This window comes from Anopheles stephensi, chromosome 3 (genome assembly GCF_013141755.1).
Source record: "Anopheles stephensi strain Indian chromosome 3, UCI_ANSTEP_V1.0, whole genome shotgun sequence".
Taxonomy (NCBI): Eukaryota; Metazoa; Arthropoda; class Insecta; order Diptera; family Culicidae; genus Anopheles; species Anopheles stephensi.
In genome coordinates, this window is record NC_050203.1 from 19,071,100 (window position 1) to 19,094,814 (window position 23,715).

General features: G+C 42.4%; 1 protein-coding gene across 1 annotated transcript; it reads left to right on the forward strand.

Annotated features, from left to right (window-relative positions):
- Positions 1 to 19,138: 19,138 nt before the first annotated feature.
- Positions 19,139 to 21,394, forward strand: LOC118509825 (esterase B1-like). The gene is made up of 2 exons (XM_036050995.1): positions 19,139 to 19,352; positions 19,416 to 21,394. The coding sequence occupies exons 1-2, from the start codon at positions 19,281 to 19,283 to the stop codon at positions 21,141 to 21,143; spliced, it is 1,800 nt and encodes a 599-aa protein (XP_035906888.1). The 5' UTR covers positions 19,139 to 19,280; the 3' UTR covers positions 21,144 to 21,394.
- Positions 21,395 to 23,715: the final 2,321 nt, after the last annotated feature.

A 23,715-nucleotide genomic window follows, 5' to 3' on the forward strand; every position in this document is an offset into this window, starting at 1 on the left:
CATCCATCCATCCAGCCTGTATCGGGCAGGGTAAAGCCTGCGGGCGAGTGATGGAATGTCTTAAAAAAAAGGACACCATTTTACGTCGGCGTGGTAGGAATTGTTTTCCTCCCGCTTGAAGGCTCATTAATTGTACCTGCGACAAACGGTGCCACGTGATCGCGTTTGGACGGAAATGTTCTTAGCTGTAGACTCATGGCAGAGTGTTGCATATTGAGAGAGCTTCGAAAATTATATCCAAATGCAGAATTTGTTCCAGCTGCCCTTGAGATCATTTGATCAGTTTTGGTGTAACGCTAAGATGTTTCAAGGGCATGATGTTTGAGTAGAAGAATCCTGGGATGGTTATATTCCTAAGGTCCGGATTTTTAGAGTATTCTCATGATATTGTGATGTACCACGTGAACTCGTCGTAAAGAATGTAGCCTAAGTTACACTTATATCAGTGAGCTCAATGCTAACAGTAGTTTAATATTATATCTGTGAGCAGAAACTAGCTCCTGCTGCCCAAATTTGGTCTGTTATAAAGCTAGGCATAATCGTTGATTTTAAGAAGCCTGGTAGTCTTATATTCTAGAGCCCAGACTTCCCTTCATATTGGATCGTACCAAGGAAACGTTTCAAAAAAATATTCTTAGCTACTCCAATAACAGTGAGCTTAATACGTCCAGAGTCCAGAGTCCAGACTTTTGGAGTATCGTCATCATATTTTAGCAAATCAGGTGGACGCGTTACAAACGAAAATATCCTTAGCTACCTTCATGTTAGTGAGCTCAAAGCTTAAATTTACATCTGAAGCGAGAAATTCGTTCTAGGTGCCCTTGGAATCAATTGATCGTTATGGGAATGATCGTATTTTAAAGTAATGCTTAATAGTTTCAAGGGCATGATGTTTGGTTTTGAGAATTTTGCAAAGTATATACTCCTAGAGTCTAGATTTCTGGAGAGTTATCGTCACATGTTTTGTTGATGCTGAGTGAAAAGTGTTGTAACGCAATAATATAGGAAATGTTTGAATAAAAGAATGATGCTTGAATTCTGGCCTGCAATGTCTTCAGCACTTAGCTCTATTTGACGTCTGTAGAGTTGAGTTTCAATTTAATTTCTATTTATTAAATCGGATTCTTTGCTTAATAGTGTTTAAAAATTCTTTGTGAGAGCTTCCACACACTGAATCTCAAGCTTTCCTTCAAATATGTTCTCATTGCTTCAATTCCTTCCCCTGTACAGCCACCCCCCTCGGTAGGTACGGTTGGTCGCACGCTGTGCAGCGTTTTCAAAATCTATTTGCAAGTTTGTAAACAAACCGATAGAAATGGCAATTGAACCAATTTGACCGTATGCCGCTCTACAGAACCGTACCTGTGCCGCCGGCAGATGACTTTTGGCCGGTCCACCTCGTCCACACACTCTGCTCCAGATTTGCCATCCTGCAGGACAAGAAGGGCAATATGTAGAGCAGTGTCGTAAAGCCTGTATGACCTCGGACTTTGCAAACGATGATGAAATATTGTCCCAATGTTGTAAAATCGCTTGATTGACCGATACAGTTTTTGCTTGCCCGGCAATAAGTCACCCTGGTATGCAAAATCTGCCTAGCTGCTCCAGAAAAAGTGACCTGTGGCTGTTGGACTGCTTTCCAGCCTGTGCATAGGTCGACCGATCCGGTAGTAAAAAGTCATTAAAAAACTGCTCCAGTTTTGGGTGTTTGTTTTTGAGTGTTTTTTGGATTGACTTTTTGTCACTGTGCCCCGGTGTGTTTTGCGGGATGGCACGCGTTCCTTGTCCTTCTTTTTCGCTTACCTAAACGGTGGCCTATTTTAGGAAGCTAATGATATGCTTTTTTTGTGCTGGACACGAGCATCCATTGACACAATTATGAAAAATGGGACCGATGCATCCATAAAGTGTGGAAGTGTTTTTAGAGCAGTTTTTTTTGTTTGTTTGTCGGTTTCGATTGTTTTTTGAGCTACTGGGTGAGTTTGTCTTTGTGCCGGCCACGTGGCAGAGTTTAGGATATTGCGATGAAAAGGAATCGAAAAAATGTGAGGAATAATTTAAAAACTAGGGTATATTGAGAATATTGGAGTGTTGAGGAGTAAAACAAAGAGAAGATACCAACAACAGAAAATCATCATCAACTAGAAAAAAAAAAACTCAGAAAAATAAAGGAAATCCTTAGAAAAGAAAGTAACTAAAGAAATTTGAATTGAAATCAAAATTCACTTCCCTCCAACAACACGACATGTTCGTAAGAATACTTAAATTTACTAATAAATTCACTTCTTTTTACAAAAAAGAGAAATTTAGAACAAGTTAAAAAACAGTAAAATAAAAATACTAAATAAGATTTTTATATTTAAAGAACCAAAAACGAAACAAATGAGATGAGCCCAAAAATGGGAAAAAATTGATAGAAAATAAATGCTTGTGAAAATTTCCACCACAAAACCTTCCCGTGAGCTTAATAATAAATATCTTATTTTTATGTAAAAAACACTCCAAGAAAATATGGAGAACCTCACTGAGGACTCACACTTAGCTGTCTAAATCACGGCTTTTCGTCCAATTCCAAGAGCTGAACGAACGGTCAAGGTCCCTTAGATTGCCGATCGTTTAAAGAGGCTTCCTCCGATTGGCCAGTGGTCAGTGAAGGAGTTCAACACGTTGACATGGTCCAGTTTCAACCGATTGGTCCAATAAATTCACCCCATAAACAGAGCTCAGTCATCCAAAGCCCTAATATTGGCCCCATAACCGGACCGTAGATCACCTAGCCGGACCGGTGCTGACCGGTTGCGAAAGGATAAGACAGTGCGCTGCACTGGAAGAGAATAGTAAATGATACCCACCGTAAAACGGCCCTTCCCATTCCCACCATCTCCCTTGCACCCCCAGCCCCTTTCACCCTTCCATCCATGCTCCGTTCCCGGTGGGCAACGTGCCCTCCTGCCGTGCGCTCGAACAAAATCGGGGTTGGAATGTTTTCAAAATAAAAGGATTAGCATTAGGCTTATCCTTTGCCAGGCAGCCATACACAACCTAAACAAGTGGTAAAACAATTTAGCAAACACATGGAACAGCACACCTCATGCGACATCAGACACACAAGGATTCGCATGCAAATCGCTCGGCTCGGAAAAGGATCCGTTCCCCGGGTAAAGGAACGGGTAAGCACAAGTGATCTAATTTCGGTCTCGTAAACATTTACAACCGGGGCCCCAGTTGGATGCGTTCAAGGATGCTGTCGCACCTTGTACGGCTAGACAAATTTCGGCAAAAAGGATATTTGCGAGCATACTTACTCCTTTTTTTTATTAGCAACAAAGAACCCGGTTTTTCGCCAGCTTTATATTGGCAAACCCGTATGGCAGGGATCATGCTTCGATCGTAAAAAAGAGTTTAAACACTTTTGGCTGTACGGCAGTGCGCATGGGAAGTTTGGGAAAAGTGAAACTTGGCACCGGGTGGATGTAAAAAAGGGTTTTCTTTTTAATTGTCGCTTTCACTTGAGACAGGGGGAAAATCGAAGGATTGGCAACACGTTTACAGCGTGTTTACAATTGTTGGCCAAAATTTTGCTCCTTTCGCCTCTCTATTGACTCTCGGCAATAATTTCCTTTTCTCGGGTATTTCGACCATTAGACGATGTCAGGAGGTTTTACATTTTAGGTGCAAAAGTGTGCGAAAGTGTTCGTTTATGAGTTAATTTTTGGTGCGAAATACTTGCAGCTTTCCCTCCCTGGTATTGGCCATTTTTACGATTGGCAAACGGAGTGGCCTTCGATCATTTGCCAGCTCGACCTGGCCATTCTTCTGCCCGACCTAAGGGGTTCGAAACGAGTTAAGGAAGGGTTCGGGAAAGACCGGGAAGTTCCGGACCGGCCGAACCTGGCTGGAAAGTGTTTCAACCAGATTGGGATGCAGTTTTGTGCAAGCAGAGAGATTAGCAGACACGGAGGAGAATTTGCTTAAGTTTTATTGAATGCCGTTGCCGTGGAGGATGCGTTTATATCTTTATGCTTGACCCTGGAAGACGTGTCCTCCCGAGCGTTGTTGATATGGGTGGTTTATGCATGGCGAAAATGCTTTGTATAGGGGTAACGAAAAAAAAAGGGTAATATTGCACGTACAGAGACGTGAGAGACTTTGTTTACCTCGTTCTGAGCGAATCGGTTAAGCAAAATGTGTTGGATTATTGCTTATCAAGGTAAGGGTTGCTAAAAGAGAGTTGCAGAAAGAGTTATGATACATCTTTTTGTTTTTATGTTTAGTTATAAATTTTTGCTCGTTGAAGGACAAAAAAAAAACGCCGGGAAGGAAAATATTGATGTTGGTAGATTTTTAAAGGCTTTTTCAAGCTGTCGAGCTTTTTTTACAAGAAAGAAGTGCAAAATGGGTTGCAAAAAAAGGGGTTTGGCAGTTTGAATCTTAATGTTTTTCTCTTTATTTTATGAATTATTTTATGACGTTTTTGTTTGGAATATTTTAAAGGGTTCTTCTTATGGAAAAATCAATTTATTCGATTTTTTTTCTAAAGTTCTATCCATAAAAAACATCAATGATTTAAAAAAAAATAAATACGCAAAAAAAAGTTTAAAAATTATCAATAAAACACACAATGGAAAAAGTGAAAGATGATCCCTTATTTGTAGGCATTAAAACAAATATAATATATGATATTATATATAAAATAAAATATGATAAATATGATAATTATGCTCTTACCTTAAGTAGTTACTACTATTATTACTATGAATACTGAGCTGAGTATCTGTTTGCTTCTCTTTAATCATTCTTTTAAAAATTTCATTTGTTCTTAATTGTTAAATCAACTAAATAAAAATAGGTTTTATATAAAATTGAGTCATCAATTCAATTACCGATTACATCTTAATTTTATTAAATTTCTAGGAAAATTATATTATTGATTACACTAATAATAATCTTATTCTTTCTTGGCCTCTAAGGACCTCCTAGGTCATGGCATGCCATTTGGGAATGCCATTATGGGCTTAATAGACTTAATGATACCGCATAGTTGGATAGTCAGTCCTCACTATGGGGGAACGGCCCAGATGAGATTTGAACCCCGGTTAATAATAATATAATACAAAAAATCTGAAAATGCTAGTGCTCAGGAAGAGATTCATTTAGTTTTTGATTCATTTATAAGTATTTAGTATAAAAGTTATTGAAAAATATGCTTTATGTGTCTCTTTCGTTAAAAAGCAACATTTCTAAACAATAAAGCAATTAAATACATTTTTAAAATTATCAATAATACATTAAAAAACCTGAACATGCTAAAATTGGTGGATGGCCGATTTTTAATGCAATAGGAACAACCTGACCGTATTAGAACAGGAACCCAAATTATAAAGAAACAGCACTTAGATTCGTTTCAATGAACTTCATTTCTATTTCACTTACAATCACTCGAAATGTTTTTGATTCGAAATGCGATTGATTTAGCGGTCTTATTCGTAATTTCAAATTACGATTTACTCACAAAGTTTTCTCTTTTTTTTTACAAAACTTGATTGCGATAAAATATGTTTCAGCTAGTTTATTAAATTTAATTTTGTTAAAAAATTTGCCTTAATTTTGTTAAATATTGGTTTAATGTCATACATTTCTTGACATTCGTTTATGTTATGCATAGCAAACAGTACAGTAGCCTTTTTTGTTTTATGCACACTATGTTCAATAATTTCAATTGCATATTAATGTTGCTTGAAATTCACTACGACTTATAATTATTGTTTCAATCAATTTTTTAACAAATGTCATGTCCATAAACTATTAAATGCAAAAAGAAAATTTTTGCACATCGCATCGCATCCCGGTGTGCAAAAAAAAAAATCCCAACACCAGCAAATGTCTCGCTGTGCTTCATAAAACATTTCACTGTCTTTTTATCGCTCTCATTATAACCTATTTAGGTCAGCTAGCACAAAAACTTACACAATAAAAAAACCACCACCAACCAACCACAAAAACTGTCACCTTCGATGGCATCTTCCCTTTGGAAAAGCGCCTCAAAGTGCATGTGGTGCAAAAATGTGTTTATTGCGGAAAAAAGCCGCCTCTACAATGCACCGAAGCTGGCCATAAAAAAAGTTACCAAAACTAGATCAATTTTTTAACAGCTTTTTACGTGTGCCAAAAGTAAAGTAGAGCACTTCGGCGGTGCAATAATTGGTATGCTGCTCGAGGTCGTTTGGCGCACATCCTCTATCCTTACAGCACATTATAGGTGGAAATATGGACACATTTCATGTTATTGTAGGCCCAGGCATAAGGGCTCTCCCACTGCGATGCTCTACTTTTCGTTTGCGCCCTAATTTTTAAGCTCTAATTTAAAAGAAGGTCACGAAAAACGTCCTTTGCAAGCAAATGTGCTCGAGGTCCGGAAAAAGGTGCTCTGGATAGCTGCTAGACTTGCTATTAAGCCATTAAAAAACTAGATCAATTTGTTTATTACGTAAGCATGTCCTGCCGAGGTCAGGTCATGGGATGCCAACAAAAAAAAAAAATGGTGGAACTGCAGAGGAGCAGAAGAACACAATGAAAAAACTAGATCATTCCCCGAGGGCGACTGCAAACAATGTTGAAATGTAGAGCAAACAACACTTACCAACCGTATAATCTTGTTCGGGCTTTGGACGGACGATGTCTCTGGTTTTACAGCTACTCTGGGCCGGGGTCTCGGGAGATGGCCGGCAGCAGTGACCGGTTTCCCAAAACTTCACTTCCATAAAAATCGGTCCATTCTAATGGAACTCGGGAAGACGCAACTAGAGCACGACCTTCGCCCCCGTTGTAAACCGTTGTTACGTCAAGATGTGTTTCCTGCCGAAGTCATCCCCGAGACAGGACCCAAAAAAAGCTACATTTTCCTACACGATGACCCCAGGAGCTAAGGGTCAGTGTTTTTTGTTTTATGACTCCGGCAAACGCTCCTGCTCTCAACACCCATTTCTCCTGATCTCGGCGACGGACCTACCTTGAACACTTCCGTCTTACGTACGGCGTACGGGAGTTGGGCGAAGCGAATATGAGTCCTTGGGAATGATCTAGTTTTTTCCCTCTCCCGAGCAATTTTTCTTCATTGTGAGCAAGAAAAAGTAGAGCATTAAAACACCGGCCCGGGTCAGTTTCCAGGGGCCCGGGGCAGTGTAATAAAGTTTTACTACAGGATGGACCAAACAGTCTGCCGTTCGTAGGCACGTTTCGTTGTTTGATCAGGATCGTCGGTGTTTATTCTAGAGTTTAAAAGAGGAATATTTTTACACTGTATGGTCAGTTTTTTTCCTCCCTCCAGCTATTTCCTTCCATTGCGAAGGACGAGGCTTTTCCTTCGAAGCGATCCTTTCAAAACGTCATAATTGGTGTGCAAAAACGGGGATTGCTAACGAAAGCAAGGCAAGACTTTTTACGGTGTCCAATATTTGGAGTAAAAATTAATGCAAATATCGTTTAGCATCCGTTTCGGTCAGTTCGGCCCGGTTGGACAGGTCAACGGTTTTGGGTAGAAACTGGTCAGCGGCTGTAAAGTGCTGTTGCGTATGCAAGCTAGATTATATAACACAGCCGATATTGGGGTGGTAAAAAGAACACACAAAAACGATGGAACTTTGCTGGAATTTTTAGTGGACATTGTATAAAAATACTTTGACCTTAGAAAATGCTAACATGAATGCTTTAATTGCGTTCAGGTCCAGTAAAACTGACCATTTGGTTTAGATCACGTCGGGATGGTTCAGGGAAATATATTCCAGAGCCAATATAGGTTGAAATATCTGAAGTTTGCAAGTCTGGAACTCGAACTTAAGATATCCGTATACGAGAAAGATGTAGTTCTATCTTGACCAAACCCAACAAGAGCTCCAGTATCTCTCCCTAGAAGTCTGGAAGCAAATGACACACGTGGTAGTACTCGCTTATCTCCAAGGAGTATAAACCTGAGAACGAAAACTTTGGGCGACTTCTCAAATATATCTGCCCAGCTCCTGTTTGTAGATCAAATCTATGTTCCTGGACATCTCCATGAGACCACTCACGCTTTAAGTAACGGGCGGACAACTCGCTGAATACTATGGAGTGTGATATTAACCCTTGCGAACTGGATGGATATTTCTTCAATTCCATCAGTTCAGATCCTGTCCATAGATCAAATAAACGCTCTTGTGTCTCTCGCCCTGTGTTCACCAACAAGTGTGATTCTGTATCCAACTTTGGTTAAGAATCTCCTTATATGACAATCCGATCCTCTGGTCCTGAGATTATGTTCAAAGAATGTCTAGCTAAGAGCTAGTAACAATTCTTGAGATAGATTTGTTCTCTCGGAGATTGTAGGGACGTGTTCAAAATGAATGATATTCATCTCTTGAGGGATAGCTAGAGATCGGAACCATGACAATTGATCAGGCGAGATCACGTGCTCTTTTTCCAGTTATTCCTGATCCTCATTGTTTTTAAATCAATTGTCCAATGTTGATGTTGCTTATTCTGAAGTTCTGAAACGTCAAGATGTCTTTCGAATACCTCATGTCCTTGAAGACTCCTCCATTGTACGTCATCTTCTTCTACTTCGTAGCTTTGATCCTACCAATTATGCGCTCTTCATTCTCTGATTAGCTTCTAGCCTAACTTTAACAACCCAAAACAGCTTCCAAACTCCAACTCCATTCCATACAAACACTTAGCTGCTTTATCAACACGCAACGATCTAAGCACCGTGAAATGTCACCCATGTGGTTCCACTCTAGCACTGCCGCCAGTGACACCAGCCACGATCGCATCCACTTGACGTGTAATTTTTCACAACCTCCGTGTGCCAGACACGTACCACGCACCCGAATTAGTACAGTACAGATTTAAGTTTCAAGCTAAATATGATATGCAACGCGGCTGAAACGAACCGGAACGTCACCCAAAAAAAAAAAAACCCCCCGATCGGACCCTTTTTTCCCGAGAAGCGTGGCGTGGCTGCGTTCTGAGATCAATTTTTGTTTTCCGCCCACGGAAACGAGCTCAACTCTTCGGCTCGTGTTGAAGGTCGCATGGCTCGACCTCTCGTGCTCGTTATGTCGAGCAGTGGTTCCCGTTCCAGTTTTATTTGTTTCACAGCGCAGAAGCGCAACGCTACAAACGATGCCGACAAAAGGATGGTTTGCTCTGGTTCGCCTAGTTTGTTATTAACCAATTTTTGGAAGGATACTTCTTAACCCGTGGCAGCCGTGCCGCTGTCCTATAAAGTGATGCCGTCTTTCTCTGAGGGCTGTTTTGTCGGGGCGCTTGCATGACAACGGCCATGTGCTGGATCAGGCTGGCTGGCAATAGGCAAGCTTTAGAGCATGCCGCCATGCCGTCCAACCCGAAAGTAAATGTTCGTTAATTATGTTTATCCTTTTAAGCGCTTATCCCTTTTTTTCCTGTCATTTTTCGTTCGTTCATTTAGCCGTTTGAGACGCTTGTTCTCGTTATTGGTCGTCCGTAACTAATTTACGGTCGGGCGTGTAATGTGTACTTTGTCGGTGGGATGTGATAAGTTTTGAAGGAGAGAAATAAGGGTTAATAAAACTGTGGCCTTCCTTTCCTGATAGCCGATCACAATAATCTAATCATGGTATTTAAATGGAACCTTAGACAGGCGGAATTAATTTTCGGGAATAATTTTCTTAAATTCAGCTCGAAGCTCTGAAGAGCTCAAGGCTATTTTTGCCAACGTAATGAATTATTTTGCTTTACTATTCACGGACAAGCACCTATTGGCGAATGCTACTGAATCTTAGCAGTTGAAAAGAATCTTCTCATAAAACAGAAGATCGTTTGCCTATTGTTGGAAGCCGTCCGTTGAAGACTTTTCCCATCCAGCTTCCCGGAACGCTGTGTTAAACACATCATTTGTCAGCGGTGTTACAGAGACCGAAAGGAAGCACTGCTGTTTGCTGATGTTTTGTGAAGCCATTTGTTTTTTTTTTTGCATTTTGAACTTCCAAACCAGTGTTTTCCACCGCTTCGGACATAAATTTGTCAAGTAATGTACCCATCCAATTGGGCACAAAGCAAAGCGAACCAAGCACAGAAGGCGGCAACCCGGAGTATCGGAATGATCAAACTCGGGGAAGTGTGCCACTGATGTTTTGGCTGCTACTGCCGTACGTCGAGGCGTGCGGAAAAGAACAAAGTGCAACACCAGCGCTGTGCATCCATAAACAACACCCCAAGTGCCAAAAGGCAGATAAAATGCAGCCGGGCATCGGGCGTTGCAAACAGGCGCACAGCGGGCGCATATCGTACTGAAACGATCGCCGGCCAGTCTTTCAAAGGCGGTCCGAACTGACGAGAGGCAACAAAAACGACGGCCATAATGTAACAGCCGTTTAACTGAATGTCCGATAAGCGGGCATCGATGCTGAGGACAGTTGTTTTTTTCTTCTCCGATCTTGAATCTAGGACCTTCTGATGGAGTTTGTGGTGCGAAAAGGTTCAACCGAGCGGTAAGATAAAGGCAAGATTGCCGATTGCGCTCTACGAGCCGGAACAGATTTTTGCTGGGTTCATGCTAGGGAATGGTCAGGATGTAGATACGCTTGTTTGATTGTTTATTTGTTTTGAGTGGGATGGTGCAAGAAGCTGCAAATGGTAGTTTGTAATGGAATGTTGGTGATCGTCACCGAAATGGTTCAATGCAAGGCATCAATGCGTGAAGGCTAAACGGGATCGAACGGAAATGGGATTCTCCATGACCTATTTAATGTAAATATTTATAAGAAAAAAGGGACAGTTTGCTTCACAAAATGTCGCATCGGATGACCTGTATTCGGAATTTGTAATACTTTATGTATTTTTTTATTTTAGAAGTAGAAAAATTGCACGAGGCCTAGTATTCTCGAAAATTGTTATATGTTTCATGATTTGAACAGTTGGATTTATCTATGAGCTTAAGGTAGTTTTCGGCCTTCAAATATATCGAAGTGGTAAGTAAGAATCGTTGGATTGAACCATTTTTTTTTTATTTCTCGGACTGACACTTCTGGCTTTCTATGACTTGATTTTACCTGTAGCAACGCAGTCATCCCTGCGTGCGGAGAAGCGGTCTGGATGGGATTTGAACCGCGGTCCTGCAGTGAGAAGAACGATGCTGCTGTCACCTCGGTCACCCGTCTTGATTGATAACCATGTTTTTTAACTAAAAAACAAAGAAACTCCACAACCTGAAGAAGTCTTAGCCAGCTAATACTGACTGCCTTGACTCAGTTTAGTGATAGCTGGATAAACAGTCCCGTAAACGAGGCTAAAGAAAACTCAACTTCAAACTCAAAACTACATACTGGAAGACTTAAAATAATATTTTTTTTTTCCTACAATTTTACAACCTCAAAAGAGACTCAGCTTGTCAGTGTGGCCTCTGTGACTTCCTTTCTTGATGTTATCCTCAGCTGGATACAGTTCTATGTATGGGAAGAAGATCCCGACGGGATTGCCCTGACTTATTGAGTTACGCGCAAGGGTGCTGGCTGGTGCTGGCCGGTCATACTACAGCCTGAGGAAACTTCTCCACTCTAAATACCTGTCGCGACGGACGAAGCTGGGGCTGTACAGAACATTTATAGTCCCAGTACTCACATACGCCTCTGAGACATGGGCTCTGTTCAAAACTGACGCCAAGCCCTCTTAAACGCGTTCGAGATGGAGACACTCAGAAGGATTTTTGGCCCCGTTTGTGTGGAAGGACAACGGAGGAGCCGCTACAATGACTAGCTCTACGAGCTGAAGGTGATCTCACCATTGTGCAGCGCATTAGACTCGCCAGGCTCCGGTGGGCTGGTCACGTCATGAGAATGACACCAGACGACCCAGCCCGTAAAGTCCTTTTAGGGCCGTCCACACGGACAGAGGAGGCGTGGTAGGCGCAAATTGAGATGGAGTGATGGCGTTGATGCGCCTGATAAGTAAGTAAGTTAGTGATTTTAAATATTTTTCACTTAGTTGAATTTTAGAGGTTTCCAGAGCCAAGATTTTCCTTGAACTTTTCTTTAAATGAATTACTCTAAAAGTATATTATTCATCGCTCACATTTGTTGACAACTAAAATATGAAATTAATAACTTTTTTAGACATCTTGCATGTACAACATCATTGTATCATAAAATCTCAAATGTCACTCGTTTGATACAATTGCTGCACCCTTTCTATTGCCTTACCTCTGCCTAACCCTTTCCTACTACTTTTCCACCTAAACCAGCAATCCGTGCGACAAGTTATAATTGTTTTACAACCTGCACACACTAGAAGCACTCGCTCTTCCGATCCAAGCCAGGCCATCCGAGCTGCAATCCTTTTTAACCCGTTTGCTGTACGCCTATGCCCAAGTAAAGCCCAATCTCAAAAGTGTCCTCAATAACTGGCCGCCCGTGCTGCTTTGCGTAAACAGGCATTCAGCAAAGTTAACCCGTTAGCCCAAAACATTGTAAAACCATAAAGCAACAAAACTGTAACTGTAACCCGAAATGAAAACAGACCATTCACAAGACAATTGGGGGCACAGCACCGGGAGAAAGGGTTGACACTTTTACCCCTTTTTTCGATGTGGCAGTGAAAGGGAAAGCGGGTGTTTCTTTCGGTTTCCCGTAGCTGTACTGAGCTGTATAGGTGCGAAAGGTGCGTCTCGGTGATGTTTGGAACTGCAGCAGTCACCTAATATTCTAATTGTCTGTTATGTCACACTGGCCCGGGGTTTTGGTCGGGGTACCGAGGGGTTTTATTGCACTGCTTCATTAATAGTTAAAACCCTTTCCCTTTTCAAAGGATCGTGCATGTGTGCATGTGACAGTTTCCGAGCGAATGTGTTTCAGTTTCAGTGAGAATGAAAGCATTTGATCTTTTTTTATTTTTGGTTTAAACTGTCCTTGGGAAAAAGCATAAACTCTAGTCCCAACCATTGTCTTGCATATCATTTTCCATACCATATACGATGTAACGGTCTAGTTATGAAAACGAATAAGTCAGATAGACTTCAACTGCTCGGAATAAGCCATTAAATCAGACCCAAAATAAGTCCCAAATGCAATAAAAAGAAAATTGTTTTCCAAAACAGAAATCTAGAGAGAAAAAATTATGCTTTGGAATACGGATTTAACTTTGTTTTTGTATTTTCTCACTCACACATTGTTCAAAGATCGATTAAATTGTTTAAAGATTATAATCTTGAGTTTTAATTCTAGATAAAAAATATACAATTTTTTAAAATAATTTACAACATGTTTTTTTGGCGATATGTTCAAAGTTTACTTACCATCAGTGGTGGGGTAAGATATTTGGAGGCCCCGAGCAAAATGGCAGCTGAGGTCCCTTTAATTGTGATGCTAGAGGGAAACAACAGGATTTCCCTTACCGATGAGGCTCCCCTGACCAAAGAAGCCCCGAGCGGCCGCACCTTCCGCTCCTAGGTTGATCCGCTACTGCTTACCATCATGCTTTAGTCAGTTCAGAGCCATAAGTTGCGTCCTTTTCCTGCTGTTATACAATGTCTAGGCCCTTGCATGACTATTTCTAACTATGAAATACCCTCAGACTTGAGTCTCGTTCAGATTCATGGTAGTGAAAGCTTTCTTTGAAATGATCCTCAAGTTAGCAGCTAATCAGAATTGAGTTCTTCTTACAGATCTTGCCAAAATTGTTGCCAATTATCTAAACCATCCAGATAGAAAATAATTTCATCCAAAAATATCCAAATATTTACATTCATTCGTCAAGGAAATATATTTTTTCGGTGACATTGCACCGATTCTAGTTATGAATGCTCTTTGAAGTTGGACTGACTGAGACTTTGGAGCCTCTCCTAGAGTTCGTTGCTTCACAGGTCACTGGACATAGCAATTGGTTGGTGTTCTCTTTTGGCATATTATTGTTTTATAAATATCCGCGTATCTCTATCCGTCCGCAATCATATACATATTTTAAGGAGTGTACGTCTTTAGCATATGATTGAAAAAACTAAAAAAAGGTTTCTGTTAAAGATTTGCCTGATTAACATTTTTTTAGACCTTCCTCAGAACTAACAATTATTGTAATCGAGCGAAAAATAAAGGGTACTCTGTCAAATGTTATTTAAAACTCATTTCCGATCAAAATTAACAGCAACAAACTAGAAGAATTAGTAAGTTTATTGTAAAAATATTGCCAATTCAATATGTAGGTGCTATTTTTATTTCGTTCGGCTTATATTGCTGTTCTACTATATAAATTATTATTTTTTTGTTTGTTATCAAAAAATAAAGGCAAAGCTTTTTTCGTAAGCCCGTAAACATTTTCTAAAACTGAGATTTATTTTCTCTTGTGCGAATTATACCAGCTTCGAGAAGCATTAAACCGTTGGGATTTATAGATCTTGCAAAATAAAATATCTTGCAGTTTTTTTGCAACCTCTTTTTTATGACTTCAGTTAAAAAACAAACACGCACACACACCGTTCTTTTACCCGATCATATCCTTCTCGTTTGGCAACCGTTAAACATTTTGCCAATGTACCGCTACCCTTTTTGCCGGCAGGTTTTTGCATCCTTCATTTGCGGCAGGTTGTAAAACTTTGGCTCAAAAACCCGGGGGGAAAGAAATAAAGTGAGAAACAGTTACTGGTGTCGCCTGCGTGCATGGATGGATGCGGGACGGCGAATGCTCCCAGGAGGAAGTGTTATTTGCGACACTCAGCCAATCTAACGGGCTGTAACGGGTTTATGGTGCAGCAGAGGATGTGTGCAAATTTTCACTCGAGACGAGCCGTGGGTACGCTGATGAAAAACCCCGTTACTTTATGAGCTAAAGACAGCTTGCGGCATGTGAGGCGTTGTCTGTCCTTCGAGCGTTGGGTTGATATGTGACTCAAAATTTCCAAGTCTCGTGTGTCCAAGGACGGCAATTTTGGTGGAACGGCACATAAAGGATACGAGTCAGGGACGACTGGAGAGAATGTGTTTTGAAGCGATTTGTCCAAGAGACAAAATCCTTACACTGGGTACAAAATCTCTTGCTCGCAAGTGTTGGGTTCTGACTCACAACAAACAAAATCAAAGAAGATATTCAGGATAATCGTGACAAATTCGAAGGCATCTTAAAAGGTGTAGACTGCTTTTGCTTCACATAAAAGGGTTACGCAGCAATTGCATCAGTAAATTTGTCCCAGTTCAGTTTTGCGTCTCTGATCTTTCAATGTGATCGTTTTACAAGGAGGTTATTAACAAATAATGCTCACCACGCTCAACACTTTCACCTTCAACCCTTTTCAGCTGCCGGCAACGAGATGGGGTTAAGGGGTTTTATTGAACGAAAGTGAAGCTCTGTCAACCCTTTCTTGCTCGACATGGATCTAGATTTGTCATACGCCGGTCCCTTTTCCTTTCTTTATTTCGCTCCAGAAGACGACAAACGTCACACTAGAATCGATCGATCTTTCGGCTTTATAACATCCCCTTTTCTAGACCGTTTACAATATTACGACAGTTAACGGGTTGTACTGATGGTGTTTCACCTGAAAATAAACAAACACAGCTTTGTTGCTCGCCTTATCGCATCGGGAAGCAGTGAAAGTTTTCCCTGTTAAAGGTTAGTGCAGCGTTGCATCCTTTCGGTACAATTAAACAATCCGACGAACGACCTCCAAAAACTGAACAGAATCACGGTGAAATTGAAACCAGACGAGAGACTACATTTCAAAACAGCTCAATTACCATCCAATTACCTTTCGACACAAACATGACTGGAAGCGTCTTTTGCTTGCTTGCCGTCCTAATAGGATGCCTTTAAGATTTGGGGTTTGTGTGTCAACGGTGGTGTTTTCTTTGCATTTGTCCCTGTATAATGACAGCCGTTAGGTGTGGACTTTTCTAGGTTTCTTGTTGAGGAAAACATCACCCAATCGTTGGTTGACATCTCACAGCTCAGGAACGAAACGGTGCGCTCGAGTCGTCACACCGTTAATCCCTGACAGCATCCAAAAGGATCCTACCATCTGGGTGACAAGATTCAACGGTTGACTGCGTTAATTGAAGAAAGTACAATATTTGTAAATGATGTGCGTCCATGTGCGCCCCGAACCGGGGTGGTTCCCGAATGTCCACCCTGAACGTAGGGATTGAATATGTAAAAAAGGCATAAGTTAAGTCTTTTTGTTGCAGCTTGGTGAGGGATTTAGCAGAGCCGGGGGTGAAGCCACAGGAAACACGGAAAGCATCCAGACAATGGAATGGTTCGGTCCAGAGCACATGTGGCAGCCAGCGAGGCACACACACGCACAGAGGAGACAATTAAATCGTCTGAAAAGATCCGCAAAAGACACACGGCAAATTATTGTTAATTGATTTTCCTTTCCGCCTGGCTGCGGGGTTTTATTTTTTTCGGTGACCGAACGCACGGATTGAAGTTGGGATGTGTTGGGTTTTGTTTTGTTGTTTCCCAAACTGGTGTACAATTATCAACCGGCTTGCCCTTTAGGGATGATGGTCCCATTATGGGACAGTATCACGGCGAAAGCAAAGCCGGGGTGAAAGTACCTTAAAAATTAATAAAATAAGTTGAACAAATAGCAAAAAGGAAAATAATTATGAAAATTGATTGTGAGGCAGTTATTGGGATGCTTTCCACTTTTTTTTGGTGCGGACTGTACGGCCGCTTTTGAAAAGGAGTTTTGCCTTTTTTTTTGTCTGTCAATTCGTAAATTCTTCACAGCCGGGTGTGCTTTGCGTGACACGGGAATGATCCTTTTAGCGACAAATTGAGCTGCAAGCGATTAGTGGGAATACTGTCGCTGCCGATGGATTGCAGTGCAGTTAAGTGCTTCTGTAGCATCGGTATCGTTTACGGGTGGGTTAGGCCGTAATGGGAAGATGAAATTGATCATATGTATTTTTTTAAACTTGATCTTGATTAAAAGTAAATAAAAGGTTACAATTTATTTGATGACGTTCCAGAAGTCTACAGCTTTAGCTGAATTCAAGCGTCCTAGATGCATCCATAGCTTTTTAATTGTTATCCCAACCGATAAATATTTTTATAAATTTGTTTTTGTTCATGAAGAACGGCCTGGCCGTATTGCTTTATTTTAATATTTTTTCTTGTATAAAATTTATCCAAAATGCATAAAATTTCTTAATGGTCCTTACTACATCCTTCGTAGCTTTATATTATTTTTATCGAAAATTGATCTGAAGAGCTTACCTGCACAATTCTTCTACAATAGTCGAAGTTTATTTTAATAGCAAATTGCAAATACATTATAGGTACTTTTTCTCTACATTGTTTCAATATTACTTAGACTTGGGATAAAATTGGTCAATCGCTAATATTCCAATTCATTTGCTACGCCTATTGCCTATCTGCAGGCGCAATTATTAGATGTTTCCCATCATTGTTCCCATAAACCCTTTTAGAAAAGATTTTGTAGTAATATTCATTTGTAATAAAATTTAAATCTAACTCAAAAGCATCAAAGCTCAAGTGCTACCACGCCAGACGCCCTAACCGAGTAGTCATAGCGTGGCGCCGAGATGTGTCTTATGGATAAAAACGTCTATACAGTCACTCTAAATGCAATTCCCTGGTTGGTAATCTTAGAGTTACGGTCAAGGCCCGAGGTGGTCTTTGCCGGTAAGAATCCGGCAGTACCCAGGGGGTGGTCCCGTTTTTCTCAACGTAATACTCCCTATGAAAGGTTTCCACCTCGGATAAAAAAGCTGAAGTGCTACAAATATTAAAACACTAACCGAATAATATTTCGATAAAAATAATATGACGATAATAATGTTTAAAAATTGTATGCAGCAAAATTAAAATAATTTAGTTCTTCAAATTCTTCTACAATCTTGAATAAAATCTATGGAGTTTCTTTTAGTGTGAAGAGATAAGATAAAAAGTGATTTAAGAAAAAAGTTCTTAGAAATGTACAGATTACTCTCCTTAACTCCTCCTTGAATTCTTAACCATTCAATCATATCGTTAGATATTCATTTTGCTGGTAAAAATTAACCTAAATGATGAATGAAGCTAATCTTCATCAGCTAAGAACGCTTCCAAATATGATCGTTTTTAAGAAGGATCCAATTGAAATCAAGTATTGCTCTAATAAATAGGAAAAATTCTAGGCTCCATGAACCTTTTTCTGCCTCTTTTGTCATAAAATCTATGCTCCACATATTTTAATGCTTTTATAGCACTCCGTGTAACGCAAAAAAAGACTTCTCGATCACGTGCCTAACTAACTGTTCTTTACCCTTTTTGCAAATCTTGTTTTTGGCACGCTTACTTCACCCACTCATCATAATTCGCAAACCTATTGCAGCACCCTTTTTCCCAATTGCAGCTAACAATCCTTCTCTCCACACAAACCACACCAAACTCGAATGCTAATCTTTCTTCCACGCGACAAACTAACAGCACTTTACCCTTTTTTTTTGCAAAGGATTGCATACCTTTAAGACCCTTTCAAAATTATTAGCACTGGTACCGTAAAATTTCTCCCCCTCGAAAGCCTTTTTTTCTGCCATGCGTCAAAGTAACGGGTTTCGCTATCCTTTACTTTATTGAATCCTTTTTTTGCGACTCGCAATTGGCACGGGTACCGTACGCCATCTTATAAAACACATCATCCGTCTAGGCGATGTCTGCCAATCTGCAAATTCACCATGCGACAAACTAACTGTTTTTTACCCTTTGTTTTATTGAATCCTTTCAACCCGGTAATGCTTCGGTAGCCCTTTCAAGATCGCATCCAAACTTCGCGAGGGTAGCATTTTCAGAGAAAAAAAACTGTTCCTATGCAGAAAGCCGAGAGGTAGAAAGGCTTTCATGTTGGGAAGCCGGAATTTTGGCAAGGGTTCAATAAATCAAACCGAACCCATCGTTTGGCAGGTCTGTGCATTGCAAATAAATGTTTGCCCTTGTCGCTTTGGTGATGTGCCGAGGTGTTCCCCGAGGTTAGCACGATTGATTTGCATACCTGGAACTGTACTGCGCCTTCGGTGAAGTCGCTACAATGTAACCTTTTTGGAGGCGAAATTTTGATTAGCTTGGTGCGATTAAATATTCAAAAATTTAAATCGCGTACCAAGAGTGGCAAGCATTCTATAAATGACACCGTCATAAGCGCGATCGCGATCAGTATTGTGTCAGCTGAGTGAGAGAGAAGCAGAAGTTTGTTCATTTTTGTGAGGAACCTGTTTGGAGGTGGGTTTTTTCTTCTTCTGGTGTTAGCGGACGTTATCAAACAGCAAACCATCATGGTTATGCGAAGTGCGCCTCTGATGGGTTGGAAGAATGTGAGCACTGGGTCCGATGCTGAAAAGCACATGGTTAGTTCACACCTCTCGAGAACGCCATTCGTCAGCTAATCCGTTTCCGTGTTACTTCATCAGCCAATCGCAAGGATATGCGTCCAGGTACAGCAGGGTTCGATCTACGGTGTGCGTGATAGACTTCCGAATGGGCAGAACTACTACTACTTCAAGGGAGTTCCGTACGCAAAGGCACCCGTTGGACAGCTTCGCTTCAAGTCGCCGATGCCGCTGGAGAAGTACGCCGTATCCTATCTGGACTGTACCCGGGAGCGTAGCAACTGTCTCGGGTTGGACGTTCTGACGAAGGAGATCAGTGGCTCTGAGGATGGACTGTTCCTAAACATTTACACACCGAAACTTGGCAAGCGGGATGATCCGGAACCGCTGCCGGTGATGGTGTTCATCCACGGCGGAGGACTTATTGGAGGCCACGGAGATAGTTCGCTCTATCTTCCGAACTATCTCGTGCAGGAAGGAGTGATCGTTGTGACGATCAACTATCGGCTAGGAGTGCTCGGGTTTCTCTGCTTACCAGATGCCGGCGTAGAGGGTAATGCAGGTCTTAAGGATCAACGAGCCGCCCTACGGTGGGTTTCCGAAAACATAGCGGTGTTTGGTGGAGATCCGAACAATGTGACGCTATTCGGTGCTAGTTCGGGTGCGATCGCCGTCAACTTCCACTGTCTTTCGGCCGAGTCTAAGCGCTATTTTCATAAGGCGATTCTGCAGAGTGGTTCCATTTATACGGAGTTTGCGTTCCAGGAGCAGCCGGAAGAAAAGGCTCGTCGGTTGGCAAAGTTGTTGGGTCACAGTCCGACCACGGATTTGGAGGTGTACGAGATCCTTCGTAATGCACCCGCACGGAAGCTGTTTGAGCTGCAACCATTAGTGCTGACCGATCGTGAGAAAGCTGTGGAACGTCTGTTCCAGATCCCATTCCTACCGGTGATCGAGAGATCGGACTCCACCGATGCATTGATCACTCGTCATCCGACGGAGATTCTGAGTGAGCCTGATTCGATGGACATCCCGATCATACTCGGGTACAACGAGCGTGACGGTATGATGGTGCTGATCGACGCCATCAAAACGCTCGCCGCGTACAATGCAGAACCGGAACGTTTCATTCCCCGAACGGTCGCGCTAGACTACTTCTCACCGGAGGCTCGTGCTCTTGGTGAGGAGATCCGGTCGTTCTACTTCGGATCACGACCCGTCTGCCGCGACACACTCAATCAACTTACAGACGTATTCACTGACAAGTATCTGCTCGCTTACCGAATGACGGTGGAACTGTGGGCCCGCCATCAGCGTCGATCCAAGTTCTTCGGCTATCGATTCGCGTTCGATGGGCTGTTGAACAAGGGCAAAGCGATCATGTCCCTTGGCACCATGAAAGGAGCGGCCCATATCGACGAGGTGTACTATCTGTTCAGCTCACCACTGCTCCGTACCGAAGTGCCCGAAACGGATCGTGCCTACGGATTGCGAAAAACGATGGTTCGTCTGTGGACCAACTTTGCCCGGTACAGTGATCCAACGCCGGAACGCACTACTCCCGACCCAACCGTTCCGTTCCGCTGGCAACCACAGCCGAACGTGTCGGACGAACATCAGGAAGTGCCGCTGATGTGTCTGAACATCACCAACGCCGGTATCGCGATGGTCGAAATGCCCGAAAAGCGACGGATGAACTTTTGGGCCGGAATCTTCGAACGCTTCAACGGGAAACTGGCCGATGTCAAGCTGCCCATGATCAGCTCGTCCGGCAGTGCTGCCATCGATCTTAACAACAACACTCTATGACGCTGCTCGGTGTGGGACGCCCATCGACAGCAAGCATATGCCTCGCCCGGGCATCACCGATTCCATTGAATGGTGTGCCCGTGAATGGGGTGAATGAATTGTGTAGCATTAATAGCGTTACAAAGCGCATCTAAACGCGCCTGAATGAGTATCGGCCGAAAAGCGGATCGAACTGCCATTGCCATTCTTGTTCACATTGTGCTAGGGCTCTATAGAAGAATAAAGCAACAATCAGGCGATCCTCTACCGAATTCCAATGGACCAGGGGATTTCGTTTTTTTTGTACTTCTTGCTCTTGCTCATACTAAAGACACACGCGCAAAAAAACGTACGTTACACACACACGGTGGGACCAATTTGGGACGCATTTGCGATGGGCATTGTCGGGTCTTCTTCTCAATACAAACGAATCTGTGAAGGTGCGTGTCATCGTCTGAAGGAGAGGCCCGTTGTTACTTTTTTTTTGTGGGACAATCACGAAAGGACATTCGAAGAAAGGGGATCGATATCCTTACGTGAGATCGATTGTATTGTGCGATTCGTTATGATGAAGCGTGTTAGAGGCTCAGGATGGATGCAATTCTTAGCCAGAAATGCAATGAAGAAAAACTCCTTCTCTCACCCGTTCTATTTTTTTTTTTCACCCATTGTCGTCCATTGGGACGGAGAGGACCTAAAAGAGACACACATCCATTCCCCCTGCGATCGTGAGATGGGAAAATTAAACACAATTACTGCGTTATACCCGTTTCGCCTTTTGAGACGGCTATTGAATGAAACAAGAAAACCCTCAGCTGACGTATGTTTGGATTGGAATTCAACGATCACTTGGTGCTGTTGTCCGTGTAAGTTGTTGGCTTGTTGAACATGTGGGTCCTTCCAACAATTTGGTGGTGTTTCTCGGTGGGTTTTTTTCCTCCCGTGAGTCAAGAGCGTGCAAATGACAAATAAAGGACACTCTGCCCCGGGCACAACCGTTTACCGGGTAACGGGGGTCGGTAATTGATTAAGAATCGTTCGACAGATGTTCCGTACTGTATACAAAGGTCGCGCGATCGTCTTTAAATTTATGACTCGACGACCAATTCAATGCTTGTACAATGCGTGTTCGATTGATCTATGCTGTGTATGGCACTTTGAGTACACGGATGCTGCATTTTGAAAACCAGCAGACTTCGTTCGCCCAACGTTCATAGGTCATGTGGAAAACATGTTGCTACATGAGATCATTATGCGACTTTGACGAGATGTAGAAGCCGTTCCGCATTCTCACAAACCGACTGACATTTGTTTATGTCTGAGGTTCTGACACCCGCACATGTGGTCGGTCGTCTGCACGACTCTCGGCGACGGATGACATCAGGGCCGGTTCGGGCGGGTATTGATGTCACATTTTGAGCTGGTTTTTTGGAAGCAAACGCACGTGTTGCAAGGGGGTTTGAGAGTTTGAGCAGTCATTTGTCCCTGAGGCTCGTTCCAGAAATGGAATGAAGAAATCGAACTGTGTTAATGTTTATAGTTCACCATCAAATATTTATGTGAGTTTATTAACCTAAATTTTGAATTCCGGTATCTCATATCATCATTTTTCTTTGAGCAATTCGCCATCCTTAATCCCCAATAATTGTTGAATTCCTGTACCACTGGACTGTTTTAACCACTTCGCGTATCTTGCGACAGTCCTTTCCAGAAGGCTCCTGTCCAGAGGTTGGCACCCGATAAAGGAAGTATTTCTATTCGAGTCGCACCAATCAAACCTGTTGGTCTGAGAACTCACGCCATAAAACTTCCCGTACGTTCGTTCTATCACAACCAACCAGGCACCGAATTGTCGACCATCCTTTCGGCCTGAACTGCTTTCGTCCTCAGCATTCCGTGGGACGCGGTTTCGGTGGCAACCCAGCCCATAAAGAGATAATCCTTTTAACGACGTGTTCGGCTACCGTAGAAAAGGGTTATCGCGGTAGAAAGCCCGCGTGTACCACGGTGGCAACGTACTGTGGTAGAGTTTTTCTTTTAATTTTAATGAGATTTAGCCCGGGCAAGAATGCAAACTTGCCCCTCCCGGGGGGTAATAAAGGTGACACCGGCAGTCGGCCGATCGCTGGCCGGGGTTCCAGAAACGGATTAACGCTGAGCGTCCGTTGGGGTCATAATAATAGGATTAACCCGTTCATCCAGCACAAACTGCAGCCGCATACAGCCATCATAAACAGGTTCCTCCCGCCAAAAATGTTTTTGTGCAGAATCGGGTACCGGAGAAACACCGCAGAACTTTGGTCTGGGCTCGGCAGCAGCAGCAGCAGCAGGTTCGGTGGCCGGTTTCGGCATTTATGGCCAGTGTGTCAATAATTAGATTCGGCATCCCGACAACCCTTTTCCCATGTCACAGCCCGACGGATCCTTCTGTCTACCCCGGTCAGGATCGTACCGGAGGATCGTTCTTTTTACAGCAGAACACGGCGTGCGATCGTCGTCCGATCGCGGCAATCCTTTGACTTAATCCTGCCGCAACTCGGTGCACCCGTTCGGGTTACGCCTTGCCGCCCAGAAGTTTGCCGATCGCACGTAA

Excerpts from the sequence above, each read along its gene's own strand:
- LOC118509825 (XM_036050995.1), top strand. The coding sequence starts at position 19,281 with ATGGTTATGCGAAGTGCGCCTCTGATGGGTTGGAAGAATGTGAGCACT. Across the intron at positions 19,353-19,415 it reads CCGATGCTGAAAAGCACATG|CCAATCGCAAGGATATGCGT; the intron begins GTTAGTTCACAC and ends TTACTTCATCAG.